The 14456-nt window shown below is 40.9% G+C and overlaps 2 protein-coding genes and 3 long non-coding RNA genes across 5 annotated transcripts; 1 reads left to right on the forward strand and 4 right to left on the reverse strand.

Annotated features, from left to right (window-relative positions):
- Positions 1-206: 206 nt before the first annotated feature.
- On the forward strand, positions 207-1241 carry LOC123723032. The gene has a single exon (XM_045685572.1). It carries the CDS (start codon positions 207-209, stop codon positions 1239-1241), a length of 1035 nt encoding a protein of 344 aa, XP_045541528.1.
- Positions 1242-5216: 3975 nt separating this feature from the next.
- On the reverse strand, positions 5217-8548 carry LOC123723033. The gene is made up of 9 exons (XM_045685573.1): positions 8403-8548; positions 8029-8137; positions 7796-7842; positions 7066-7201; positions 6681-6781; positions 6421-6603; positions 5915-6084; positions 5632-5779; positions 5217-5487 (listed from the first exon to the last, which is right to left on the reverse strand). The coding sequence occupies exons 1-9, from the start codon at positions 8546-8548 to the stop codon at positions 5217-5219; spliced, it is 1311 nt and encodes a 436-aa protein (XP_045541529.1).
- Positions 8549-8564: 16 nt separating this feature from the next.
- LOC123723407 lies at positions 8565-9671 on the reverse strand. Its single transcript, XR_006756733.1, has 4 exons — positions 9593-9671; positions 9268-9384; positions 9073-9136; positions 8565-8605 (listed from the first exon to the last, which is right to left on the reverse strand). It is a non-coding gene; the product is annotated as an uncharacterized LOC123723407 (long non-coding RNA).
- A 197-nt stretch (positions 9672-9868) lies between these two features.
- On the reverse strand, positions 9869-10690 carry LOC123723415. Its single transcript, XR_006756739.1, has 3 exons — positions 10677-10690; positions 10350-10477; positions 9869-9953 (listed from the first exon to the last, which is right to left on the reverse strand). It is a non-coding gene; the product is annotated as an uncharacterized LOC123723415 (long non-coding RNA).
- Positions 10691-12756: 2066 nt separating this feature from the next.
- On the reverse strand, positions 12757-13571 carry LOC123723278. The gene is made up of 3 exons (XR_006756705.1): positions 13534-13571; positions 13021-13152; positions 12757-12818 (listed from the first exon to the last, which is right to left on the reverse strand). It is a non-coding gene; the product is annotated as an uncharacterized LOC123723278 (long non-coding RNA).
- Positions 13572-14456: the final 885 nt, after the last annotated feature.

Here is a 14456-nt window from a genome sequence, read left to right on the forward strand (position 1 = left end):
TTAAGACATCATCATCATCATCATGTCATATAAAATGTTTTAATCTAAGTTTTAATAAATCAGTCATCGTCTATGCGTCATTGCGAACGCACGTATCAACGATGTCCGAGCCGGTGAGGTCATTGACCCCGACAGTGTTAAAGTGCGCTAGTTGCAATATTGTGATTAACGAACTATTAAGTTTTATCCAAAACAAATGTGACGTAATGGATGAAGAGGGCATAATTCGTCTATGTGTAACGACGTTTAAGCCAGAGGATATTTCTTCTGCAAAGAACTTATTGTTTGGCTCCATGAAGCCTGTTAAGAGAAAGACTGCTCGTAAGGGAGATGGTAAAAGTCGGCGAGAACTGGAAGACATCATTAGCACATTTAAAGAAGTTGATCCAGAAGAATTGCCGATGTTCGTGGCCCGGGATTTGCAGAAACTGCCGCCGATAACGTTCGACCACATCGACGTTACTCGACTGCTTAAAGATTTACTGTTACTAAGAAACGACGTCGAGACTCTAAAGAACAATGTTGTCGATAAAATTACATTTCACAAATTACAAAACGAAGTCTCAAACGTAAAAGAGATTGTGAGTACAAATGATTTTGAGTGTTGTAATTATGTAAATACAAAACGAGGTTGTGCCAAACGACAAGAAAGTTTTAATAGTTGTGAAAGCGGTCCGATAGGTATGATTAATATGCCTCGAGAGTCGCCAAATCCAAAGTCGCCAAATAAATGTAATAATACGTTAGAGCCGAGATGTTTGAATTTAAATTACAGTACGGGCGCCAGTGCAAGTGCATCGCAACCGGTTCTGGCGGAGCGCGGGCGCGGGAGTGGGCGTGATAGCGTGCCGTCCTTTACGCTCTCGTGCAGCGATGCACCCCCCGCTCCTATCTTGTCTGCACCAACGCAGCGCGTGGAGGCCGTCACTGAGGTTTTTAACACCGAAACCACGGTGCGCTCCTCACCGATAGCAAACAACGTAAACACAGAGAAGTTGAGCATGGCTGATGTGTTACGTAAAAAAGGCAAAAGGTGGGAAGACAAAGAAAAGGATGAAGGATGGGAGGTCGTCCAGAGAAAAAGATATCGAAACCGTTTTATAGGTGAAAAAGGTACATGCATAGATTCGGAGTTTAAGTTTCGCGCCGCCGATCTGAAAGCTCCCCTGTTTATTAATAATGTTCATATAGATACGTGCGAAATGGATATTATTGAATACAAAAAAGAAAAACGAATATAGATGTAACATTACAAAAAATAAAAGCTAAACAACAGAAAGAGTACAACTCATATAAGATTTTTGTTCCTAAGCATAAGCTAAATATGTTTTTAAATCGTGATTTGTGGCCCGACGGGATATCTTTCCGTCGCTTGTTGACTTTCGAAAAAGGGATGCAGACAAAGAAATAAGTTCCAACTGAGGCTTAATTAAATCATAAATATCATGAATAATACAACCTTAATAAGTTTTAATTGCCGATCAATGAAGAGATCAATTGACTGCATAAGGTCGCTCTGCAAAAAAGCTGACGTTATTGCTTTACAAGAAACGTGGCTATTACCACAAGAAATTCAAGAGCTAGGTACCATTAATAGATCGTTTCGCTACGTGGGTAAGTCCGCCGTCGACACCTCCGCGGGACTTCTGCGGGGTAGACCTTACGGTGGTGTGGCACTTCTATGGAACAGTTCCAGTTTTGAGAGTGTGTCAGTTATCCCCTGTGAGAGTAATCGCATCGTCGCAATCAAAGTGAATGTCATGGGGCGTTCTATGTTGGTATTTTCTGTCTACATGCCAACGGATTCGTCAGATAACTTTTTAGAATATGTTGAATGTTTAAGTGAAATAGTTGCTGTTGTAGAAAATAATAGTACTGAATCTGTATTTGTGTTGGGAGATTTCAATGCACATCCAGGTGAGCCTTTTTATAACGAACTGGTACATTTTTGTAAAGACCAAACCTGGGTGTGCATTGATTTAAAAATACTAGGCTTAAATTCTAATACTTACACTTTTGTCAGTGACACAAACGGTAGTCATCGTTGGCTTGACCACTGTTTGGTCACCGAGGCCGCGAGTGGCTCCGTTACTCAAGCACGGGTCCTCTATGATGTCTACTGGTCGGATCACTATCCACTACTAATTCAGTGTGATATAAATACGCTGCAGGAGACAACGGAGCCACCGCGCACCTCCATCAATAGAGTCCTATGGGGGGTGCGAAATAGGGAACAAATTGCTAAATACACTGAACTTTGTAATGAAAAATTAAAATCAATTGACTTTCCAAATGAACTCCATCGATGCTGTGACTCGATTTGTTCAAATAACGATTCGTACCATACCAAGATTATTGATGACTTGTACATGAAAACAATATCATCATTACAAGATGCAGCAGTGAAAAGCTCACGGCCTATTCGGCGGAGTGGGAGTCCAGTCGTAGCTGGGTGGAACCAGTATGTTCGCGATGCTCACCGGGACGCCAGGCATAAGTTTTTAAATTGGGTAGGTCACGGACGACCCAAACTGGGACGTTTGTATGATGAAATGAGGTCATCGAGAAAAATATTCAAAGAAAAATTAAAGTATTGCCAAAAAAAATCGGGAACAAATCAAAATTAATAATTTAGTATCTTGCCACAAAAATAAAGACTTTCGAGGATTTTGGAATCACACAAAAAGGATGAGTCCCAAGCCTTGCGTCCCGGCCAGCATCGAGGGCATACACGATCCCAAGGCTATAGCCAATCTGTTTTGCTCACATTTTCAGGTGCGATCGCCGTTAAGAGAACAAGGTCGTGATGTTGAGGTCGTTGTGTCTAGGGTGCCGAAGCGTATCACTGCTAAAGAAGTTGAGTTATTAATTAAAGGAATGACGAGAGGCAAGTCGCCCGGACATGACGGCCTTAGCATCGAGCATTTCTCAAATGCGGGCCCGCACCTTCCGAGACTGCTTGGTTTGTTATTTACCATATGTATTAGGCACTCTTACTTGCCGGCGGAGCTAATGAGGTCTGTTGTTGTCCCCATTGTTAAGAATAAGACTGGTGACATAGGGAACAAAAATAATTACCGGCCGATCACATTAGCTACTACTGCAGCAAAGATACTTGACGGTCTGATTGAGAGACAACTCAAGCATCATTTAGTACTGCATGATGGACAGTTTGGCTTCAGGCCCCATTTATCAACAGAGTGTGCCATTTTGTCTCTCAAGCACATTGTCAAGTATTACACTGATAGGAGGACAGCTGTCTATGCGGCTTTCCTGGACCTTATTAAGGCGTTTGACCTGGTAAGGTATGATATTCTTTGGTCCAAATTAGTAGATTCCCATGTTCCGGGTGAATATATTAATATTTTAAAATATTGGTATGGACATCAAACCAATCAGGTCAAATGGCAAGATCAGTTTTCTCGGGCGTACAGGTTGGAATGCGGGGTGAGGCAGGGTGGTCTGTCCTCGCCTTTGCTTTTCAACCTGTATATAAATCAGTTAATCGTCGAGCTCAGCAGTACCGGTGTCGGGTGCTCCATCGATGGCCGTACAGTGAACAGCATCAGCTATGCGGACGATATGGTGCTGCTGAGTCCTTCGGCCGCCGCTCTGAGACGACTGATCTCGATATGTGAGGAATATGCCAGTGCTCATGGCCTTATCTACAATGTCCGCAAGAGCGAGCTAATGGTATTCCAAGCCAGGGGTCGCAAGATAGAACATGTTCCTCCTATCAAATTAAATGATGTTGCCTTACTAAGGGTGTCGTCCTTCAAATATCTCGGACATGTTGTAACTGAGGACATGAAGGACGACAATGACATTGAAAGGGAGCGAAGGGCGATGGCTGTCCGCTGTAACATGCTGGCTCGCAGATTTTCGCGATGTAGTACAGGTGTAAAAATCATGCTCTTTAAGACGTATTGCCAAACTTTGTACACGTGTAATCTGTGGGTTAGCTACACGCAGCGGGCTCTCAGCGCCCTTCGTGTACAATACAACAATAGCCTTAGGATGCTGCTGGGGCTTCCCCGCCACTGTAGCGCATCCGAGATGTTTGCGCATGCGCACACTGACGGCTTTAACGCCGTGCTGCGCAAACGGATAGCTTCGCTTTTACGCAGAGTGCGGGACAGCCCCAACACCATACTAAGAGGTCTTAGCGACAAGTTTGACTGCCCGATTGTGCGACACTGGGTGCGTGCACACGTCCACATGACCGGCGACAGACTGCCTTGATTATTAGTCTCTTTTAGTATTTATGTGGGTGTAATGTTTTTTTCCTAAAATTAATGTTTTTTTTTTCTTTTCTCCATTATGTGTTATCTAATGATGCACGAAATAAATAAATAAAATAAATAAATAACCATAGACAGAATTACAAAATATTTATTCTAAAACGCTTTATCACATAACATTAGCTGTCCTTATTTTAGAATAACACTCCACTTTATCTTTCAATTTTCTCAAAATTACTAAAATTAAAAAATATCGTAATGGCCGCCATGTATGGTATTTGACGTAGAGGACGTATGCAATTATATACGTGTGCGTGAGTGTACGCATACATGTTCGTAAGTGTACGTAACGTTTCCAACTTACTGGTGGTGGGTATGGTTGCTCTAAGTGTGGCGAGGGCTGGCGGAATGTCGGTGAGTGGGTCTCGGGTACCGCGCTCAGTACTCAGTAGCACACGACGCGATGTACCTCCTCCGAGCGCCACGCCCGCGTCGAACAACGATACCTGAAGTACAGCGAATGCGACTTAGGTATAAAAATGTTAGGTAACACTATTTTTCGGGTGGATTTAAGGCGACTTAGTTGAAAACGTCGCTTCTTCTATTTGTACCTGGAACGTCCTCTGTGTTTCTTTTCGCCAGTAGTACAGGTTTGGTTGTTGCAAGCTAATATGGATCATCTGCAAGTAACCCTCCGTCTTCCTGGCTTGGGGCAAAACATTCTGAAAACAGCAATAGCACAAATTAAAATTAAATAATTTCTTTTGTAAATTAAATATAAAATGAGATTTTTTTTCAACTTATCCATTTAACTTAACTGAAACAACTAACCGTTAAGTCAAAGTGAGTTTTGTCGATGTCAGTACTTTTAATGTCGTCCGGTGCGATCGAACTGCCGGCGGTCGCTGACTCGCGTCCGTCGTCTTTCTTACTCGTATCTTTAATGTCTTTGAAACTAACCTATGAAAAACAGATTTATTTATAACATCTTGGTAACTGTTGTTCAATAGAAAAAAAGATATTTGCATGTATGATTACATTGGGGCGTGACTGGTCTTCGGGCGCTGTGTCAGTGGCGGGGCCCGGTGTGGCGCTGGGCGGGGCCGACACTGGCACATGGTCGGCCAATGGCGGTTCGCGAGCGCGTAGCGGCGCTAACTCGCTGCCGCCAGTATCCGCAGCATACAAACACGCTTCGATCACCCCCATTGTCACAAACAACTCAAAATGTTCCCATGGATCGATCCTGTGGTAAGATGAGTCGTTTGTAATATCAAAATTTCACTATGGATGAATTTGTTACAAAATTTTAGTAGGCTTAATTTTATAATTGGACATAGATAATTTGGACAAGGCCGCTGATGTAAAATTCAGTAAAAATCTTAATTACCTATGATTTGCGAGCGCAATGGATACATTTTTCTTGATGGGACCCTGCGGCTCCTCACTTAAGCTATATTTGGCTGCGCAGTGCGAGGCGGCCGACGCCACACCCGAATCCATGCCTCCCCGCATCGAATCACTTCGCGTCGTCCACGCTGTAATGTTTCATTTACATTACTACCAAAGCTAAGAAAAGTTATTAAGCTTAACTCAATAATTATTATCCGAAATTCATTCAGTGGCGTCGGTAATTGGGACTACAAATATAATAGTATAAGAATTACTCTTACGAGAGGCAGGTGTGGAGTTTGCAGTGGTTGTAGGCGCGACGGTCGCGGAGGATGGTGTAGGCGGCATGGGCGCTGTATCTGGCCAGGGCGACAGCGGCTCGGGGATCAGCTGCGAGTAAGGACACGTGTTCGACTCCTCCTCAGCCTCATCTGCATCAACGTCTTCCACCCTGTTAATTAGACAATTTTTTGAGAACATTGGAATATTAGCTTATTATTGTATACTTTTTGTTCTATATGAATAAACATGTTTCGATGAAACTTTAATAGAATGTTCAGGTTTGTGCAATTTTTTTTCGTGCACTGAGATTTTTTCGTTATTTAGTAATTTGACTTCGGCATTGCAACGCATGTCGGATTCAGCCAGTATACAGTGAAACTTGGATAAACAAGAGTTCAAGGGATTGCGATATTTTTCTCACTTAAGGAAGTTTCTCTCTAACCCGAGTTTCTCGCTTATGTAAGTCGTCCGTTGGAACCGGACAATTTGAACACAAATGTGTTACCCGTGTGTGAGGGCATTCTGCATTGAATCGCTGAGGGAGACGAGGAGCGCGAGCTGGTGCAGGCCGAGCTCGACGGAGCAGTCGGAGGCGAGATTGAGCTCAAGTGCTGGCCCGCATGCCACCGTTGGCCCCTCCTCGTCGTACACCACCACCGTAGGCGCCACCACGCACTCCACGTCCACACTGCAACACAACATTTTCCTTAAAATCTACAGTTTTATAGAGATATGACGGAGAATGACAACAAAAACACACCTCACGAATGTAATATTGGTGTGATGACAGGTGATATCGTTGGCTGACTCCATTTCAACGCTGGATTTTCTCCGCCCGTGCCTTTCATAATTTCTGCTTCGCTTACCTGAAAATATTGAAATAGTATTTGTTCCAGTTTAATCTAAATAGTATAAAATTGATCTTAGACATGCAAATCTATATATTTAAAAGAAAGTCGTGTTAGTTACACTATTTATAACTCAAGATCGGTCGAACTGATTTAGTTGAAAATTGGTGGGCAGGTAGCTTAGAACTAGGAGACGGACATAGGATAATTTTTACCCCGTTTTCTATTTTTTATTCCGCGCGGACGGAGTCGCGGGTAAAAGCTAGTTATGAATAAATTGTGTGTTAGAATGTTATTGCTACCTCCTGTCTGACAAGCTGATGAAAACGTGCAGAGCGCAGCGCCACGCCCCGGGCGAGTGCTTCATACTGTCGGCCATCAGGAGCACTTGCGCCCGTCGCCCACCCGCTCGTCTCCGCACACGCGTTCACTACACGTCTGGATATACGAGTAGTATATGTCATTTGAAATCAATTTACTTTATTTATATTATCCAACTAACTGAGGATTAATAATGCCCGTGACTTCGTCTAGCCTATATATTCTTGCAGACTATGTTCTATGTCTATGTCAAATGTGTTTACCCGTTTCGAGATACCTTCTAACAAATATAAAATTATCTATACATCGATCTAAATACACACTTCAACAGTGGTAGATCCCGCAACAATAATATTTGTTAGGTGCACGAATTGGCTGGGTCGACTAGTGAAATACCACGACCACACAGAAGACACGCGTCAAGTGGAAGTAATTCCGCGTACAGTCTGATGAGTGTGATACCCGAGGGCTAATTTTAGTCGGTAGTTAGGAAGTGGATTTGGTATAAGAGGGAACGCATAGGAAGGAGAAATATCCTCTTTCTGTGCGTCCCCTTCTCCGTTGATTAAAGGTAGGCAACGCATCAGTATTTGCGGATGTCTATGGGCAACGGTCGCCTCGCTATTGCGGCGAATCCAGGTGGCCGTTTGCTTGTTTGCCACTTTATGATATTAAAAAAAATCGCATTTATAATTTTAGTAAGATATGCACCTGCAAATAGGGTTCTCCGGATGTGGATTTACAGTGACTTTTCCGATCTGTAAAAAATAGTAATATAAGTCCTAACACTACAATCAAAACTGTAAATATATAATAAAAATTATGTAAAAACTATATCTAAATAAATGAAAATTAAACAAAAATGTTTTTGATGTTTGGGAAACAAGTAATTTGTTTGTTTGGATATATGTTTGTCTGTCTATAAAATATAAGTAAATACTGACAACAAGCATGATTGTGTCATCTTCCGCACTCTCTGCCCCGTGTTCTGTAAGCAGCAGTCGCAAGCCGCCGGCCGACATGTAGAAAAATGGAAGCTGCCATTCGCTGCAACTGAAATTATAATATTGTCCCAAACACTACTCAAAACAATTGTTAATAATTTTCCATATTGACCCGTACTTTAGTGCAGGGAGATAAACAGAAAGTTCCAAGTAGATGGCGCCAACGTCAAGTCTGCTATAATCTGTCATCTGTCAATGTTTTTATACGTCAATCTCGCGATTTTTTTTTATAAAAATTAACTAATTCATTCGATATTAGGTTATCCTCTTACGTTATTTATATAGTTTTTGTATAAAATATAGTATATTATTACAGTGGGGCGTGTGTCGTGGCGAGGTGGGAGAGTGGGCGGGGTGTGGGCGTGGGCGTGGGCGTGGGCGGGCGCAGTGGGCAGGCGGCGGAGCTCGGACGCAGCAGACGCAGCACGGCCGCCGCCAGCCGCACCACGCTCGCCTGCATCACTGCCTCCAGTGGTGCCAGTGTCACATACACCTCCCACATACTGTCCGCCCCTTGCTACATATTATACAAAACACATAATACAAAAAATTCTTTCCTTAAAATTGCTGTCTATTATTACGTCTTACATATATATAACATCCTGGTGGTCGCCTGACTTCGTCAACGCAGAAAAAAGTAGCGTAAAATATGCCCGTATGCTTCAACTACCTTCCCGTCAAAATCAACCAAGGCGTTTAGACAAACAGACATAAAATAAGTTAAGAAATTGGTGTTTCATTATCCGCAACGCAAATACAACACTTATACGAAATATTTTTTTTTTTATATTACATGCAGACACTCTAGTTTTATTTATGTGTGTTATTATAGACAAGGGACAAAAGCTTTAAGAACGAAATCAAAGATAACGATATCAAATTATAGAGAATTCAATTTGAAAATGGTATGAATTACGAGTTAAATCAAATAGGCCTCTTCTCTGTTATTACTGGACATTAAGACCATAAAATATTCAAACTTACAGATTTTTGCTCCAATAACTTAGGATGTAGCTCTTCTCTCCAACTGGCTGGTAAATTAGATATCCTAAAATAATAAAACACATTGTGATACAAAAAGTAGCTAGGAATAAAATATTACATTATCAAAGTGATTATTAGTTTTTACTTTTTACAAATTTTGCTACCAACTTAGATCATACAATGCTGAATACTGACTTTGCTTGCGTTACAGTGAGGGCTAGGAAATGGTTGTCTTGTTTGGAGTCGAGAGGCTCCCGAGCTTCAAGCACTCGGCCTCCCATAGCTCCGGCTTCCCATTCATCGCTCTCCGATCTAGGAATAATACAGTAGAATTTTATTTATTTGTGCATCAAACACTTGAAAACACATCAATATATGGATATTAGATAAATAATCAACGGGAGATTGATCATAGATGGTTAGTGACTATTAGAAACTTACTTATTCTGTGTACACAGCTCTTAACATTAAAGGTAATCAATATCAGATTAGCGTGTATTTTGTGTAGCATTTCTCTTACCGTCGATAATGACGTAGTGAAGCGGAAGCAAGCTTCAGTTTTAACTGACTATAGTGAGGCTGCAGATCCACTGTGGCGATAATATCGTCCACGTCTGCGGCCAGTCGCGCGCGACCAGTCGATACTGCGACCGTCGCACGCGATATAACCCACTGCACCTATACGAATGTCTTCGTCTCTACTGCAAATAAAATATAAATAAATTAGAGTATTGAATTATAATAAATAGTTCTTTCAGCAATTTTTCTACTCAAACTTACATTTTATAGAGCTCGCTTCAAATATTGGAATAAGATCTGAGCGGTTGTCGCTAGGTGTCCGTTCAGAGGGCATTTCTCTCTCTTCCTGTTCGGATACAGATCTGAAAAAATAAAGGTAGTGAGCTTCATTAGTTAATTTACTTTAAAAGAAAACACATGAAACTAACTTCGTAACTATTTATTGAATATTCTTGTCTATTACCTACTTTTATTATAGCAAATCAATGACAGAAATAACAATTGGCATAAGTTTTAAATTGTAACCTTAAGGTTCGCTTCGCTATGTTGTATGTTGAAACATTCACAAGCAAAAATGGAGGTGTAGGATGAGAACCGAGGTGTAAAGTTGTCGTGGTGTAAGAGATGAGTGATTGCAAAGTTTCTGCCGAAGACTTCGTGGATGGAGCGAAGTGGAAGAGACTAAAAGGCAAAGCTGACCCCACCACCATATGGGATAATATCAAGCAAGAAAGACAAATGGTATTACAACGGGATACCTTATGAGTGACTTGTTGACAGCAGGAACTGAGGGTGTGTAGGCTGGCACGGGCGTAGAGACGGACGACCGGCGCAACAACAGTGCCAAATGCGACAAACAGTGCAATGCGTCCGCTAACACGCCCACCTACATACATACAGGAATTATATTTTGTAGTATATATCTTAATAAACTAAGAATAGTGCTGTAGGAATAAATATCGAATTAAAGCAGTTAATATTGACCTTAGTAAGATACACGATTACTTTTAATGAGATAAAAAAAATGGAAACGGTTGAAAATTAACTTTGAAATATAAAATGTAAAGTTATAAATAATAAAATACCTGATCTTGGTCTAAATGTAGTGTGATGGGGGGCGTGTCCGCGTGCACGTGCACGCCCAGTGACACCACAGGCTCCGGGCTCGCTTTCGTCTGTGTACAAATACACACCTCGACACTCACAGTACAACTCAACAATTATATGAATGAAAAATGATCATCACTAGTAGTGACTATTCTATAGTGTATATAATCCACTTACGTAGCTGTACAAATAACTAAATGGAATATAAAAATGTTAACTAAATTAAATTTAGATACTTTGCTCACCTCCACATTAGTTCTCTTGTGTCTGAAAAGACAAAATAAAAGCAAACAATTCGAGGGTGATACAATAAAATTAATTTAACATAATTAAAGAAAAAAATCGAACATACTTAGAAGGACCTCGGATGAATTCCTTCAATGTTGAAGGCTTAAAGTCAACGCCGCTTGTGAAATATTTAATTTTCTGTAGGGGAAAATGAAATGTGAATTATTGAATGACTGATGTATTTGTGACTCGTGAATGAAAATATTTGCTTCGACTTAATGCCGCACTCAGAGCTGTTAATTAAGCACAAAGGGAGTCTCTCAGTATATATTTGTTATAGTAAATGTACAATAAGAAGCAGCACACAGTACAAAACACCTCTGAATGCGGCAGCTAGTGGTTCGTATGCGTTACCTCGTCGTGGGCGGCGTGCGGCGCGCGTTGCGTGGGGGTGGGAAGCCGCACCGACAGACTCTTGGTGACTATGGAAAGGGTGACGGTGGTGGTGAGGAGACCGAGGAGGGCGCGCGGGGCGGTGCTGCACGTGTCTTTTAGCGCGCCGCGAACTCCTTCCGTAGCACGCCGCGCCTCCAGCGTATAGCACGACACGTCCGCGATGCGAACGCGCCACGGAAACGAATCCACTATATCGAGTTAATATTTCTTAATCAGTTACACGTTTGCTTCACAATCTCCATTTGCACCTGTTAGACGTACATTGCATATAATTTGAGCCAAGTGGCAACTTACGTGTAAGTTCGGGCTTCGCTACAATATAGGTGGGGCCATCGTGTCTGATATCGTTCCAAAGGTGTTTTACCATTGTGTTGGAATGCATCGTCAAGTGTCCCAGACTGAAATAATAATGTCGTTTCTATAACGTGACATAAAATATGTAACCAGCGTTTTATGTATGGATATTAATGAAATACAGTTATTAATGAAAAGGAAGAAACCGATCAAAATATATCGGACGAATTGCTTAAAAGACAAAAAGGAGAAATATGGATTAGAAATTCGGAAATCGCGAAGTACCTGAACACTAGAACTGGTTTGTGTACGGCGTGGCTCTCGACTGCGTCGCGGAGTCCCGCCATGCCGGCCATGGCGCGCAGGGGGCGGGACCCGCGGGCGGACACGCTCTGTGCGGGCATGTACACCTGCACCAGTCCCAGCTCGCAGCACGCCAGCGCGCGTCGCAACCTCGCGTGCATCTGCACCGCGCGCTCCCCGCTCCACCACCACGCCGCTTTCTTACCCTGAACAATAATATGTGTTCACCTGACTACTACTGCAGTATTGAATAGTCGCGAGTAACTGAACTAAAATTGATGATCTGCAGATCAGTTCACTGTTCACATGTGTGAAACGAATCAGTGAACCGACTCGCAATTCAAGTCAATTCGTACGTACAAGCGTGTTGTGGGCGTCGTTCGGTCGCGGTGTGGGCGGCGCGTGCATGAGTTCTGTTCTGTTTTTCATGTTTTTTCATTTTTTGCACCTTTTTTTTTAATTGTGCAAATATATTTTTGTTGATATCATACGGCTCAGTGTTAATGGAGACGGTAATACAAACACTTTCCTCAACCATCTATAAGCTCTAGGGCCTTGCTTGTACAAGGCCAAAGCTATCACTTTTTCGTCCCTTTTGAAACGCCTACCTGTATTTTTTTTCCCTACTTCTCGGAACTGTAGCATTGTTAATACTGCAGCAGTAGTGGTAAATTTTTTTAAGGCTTTTTGTAAAGTAATATTTTCAGACAATCTTAGCGCTTTTTTAAGTCTTGTCATTGCAGAATCTTTTGCATTTGCAAAATGCAATTTTTTTATTTTATTTCCCAAAGCTGCAAGATGAGAATTGAAATTGTTAACAATTTTTCTTTGGGCATTATCTGTAAAATAGTAAAATAAAACAATTAATTAACTTACAAAAAAGGAAAATACTATTATTTCCAGTAATATTGATATATTGAGCTTTTTGATATCAACTTAGTGATCATAGCCGAGTGAATGTTTATGCAAGTATTGAAAATTAATTTAAGCATTTAATACACACAACAATAAGGAATTATTATGTACAAAGAAATTTTAAACCTTTCACAGTTGCACATGTCTCCATTACACTAGTAGCAGTCTGTGAAGTTGAAGTTGATGGAGCCGGCTGCATTGAATTTGGAGTATTTGACCGATTAGATATATCTTCCAAAGGTTGTCGTGACTGGAAAGCTGAAATTTACATTAGTTAAGTAGTAGTAGCCAGTAGATAAGATCATACTTTATATGTATTATTAATATACAGTGTAAACTCCATGTAACATCAATGAAGGGACTGTGCATTTTATGGCGTTATAGAGAGTTGTTAAATGAAGAGTAGAAACATCAGAAAAGTTTATTTCAGACTAGTGTTAGTAGATGTATGTTCATTAAAAACAATCTTATTTAAACACTCTGTTAGTGTCCGAGTTTGATGTTAAATCGAATGACGTTACATGGAGTTAACACTATGAGTGATTACATACAATCCTCTAAAAAAACTTATTTATCAGCTTGTATTTACTAAAACTTAAAAACAATAGATTTTTTTTTTAATTTTATTATATGCATTACCTTGCAAATAAAGGGTGGGTACTGCAGCTGGACTAAGCCTATTGCAAATTCTTCTGCACCTAAAAACAGTCTGTTCATCTAACAATAAAATGTCACCACCTGCTGACTGCTTTTGCCCATACTAAAAATCTGTCCAAGTTTTCAGGATCAGGATTCGGAAATAAATGCAAAATATTTCCCTCTCCACCTGTAATAAAGAATACATCCATGTAAAAATAGTCTTCAAAAGAATGGCCTACAATTTTTAACTTTTTTATATAAAGTAGTGGAAAGTGAACTGGCGGTTCACCTGATGTTGTTCGCCACCCATGGACATTTGCAACTCCCGTAGAGTTTTAAATGCGTTGCCACCTTTAAATAAAGTAGGCCCAAGCTACCTCACTCACCAGACGAAACGCAGAAGTGTACTAGTGTTCTACTTTACGCCGGTCTTCTGTAAGATCGTGGTACTCATTCGAACGGACCTACACATTTGTGCAACAGTGAACACTGTTGCATGGCCCTACCACCGTTGAATGGTAAAAATTGAATAAATAAACACAATTTACTTTTGATCAACACTACAACCAACTATGTATATACTAGCTTTTCGCCCACGGCTTAGCTCATGTTGAAGCCCTTAAACAAATACCTATCAATCCTTTACAAAACTTTTTTTCAATTAAAAATAGGCTATGTCCTTTCTCAAGCACTAGACTATATGTGTACTAAATTTCATTTAAATGGGTTTAGTAGTTTTTGAGTGAAAGCGAGACAGACAGAGAGTATGGATAGTATATAACCAACTAAGTAAGAACTATATTAAACGTAATAACAACAGTTTTTCTTCCAGGTGTAGCACCATTGGTTTGGTTTGTTATATTTGTCTATCAGTGGTAAAATACATAAATACATAAAAAAGATCTTATAAAAGATTATTTCAT

The sequence above is a fragment of the Papilio machaon genome, chromosome W (genome assembly GCF_912999745.1).
Source record: "Papilio machaon chromosome W, ilPapMach1.1, whole genome shotgun sequence".
NCBI lineage: Eukaryota > Metazoa > Arthropoda > Insecta > Lepidoptera > Papilionidae > Papilio > Papilio machaon.

Coding starts and splice junctions, on each gene's coding strand:
- LOC123723033 (XM_045685573.1), bottom strand. CDS start 8,548: ATGCAGGCGAGCGTGGTGCGGCTGGCGGCGGCCGTGCTGCGTCTGCTG. Junction 6,085..6,420: donor CAGAATGCCCTCACACACGG/GTAACACATTTG, acceptor TCTAATTAACAG/GGTGGAAGACGTTGATGCAG. Junction 5,780..5,914: donor AAACTCCACACCTGCCTCTC/GTAAGAGTAATT, acceptor GAAACATTACAG/CGTGGACGACGCGAAGTGAT.
- LOC123723032 (XM_045685572.1), top strand. CDS start 207: ATGGATGAAGAGGGCATAATTCGTCTATGTGTAACGACGTTTAAGCCA.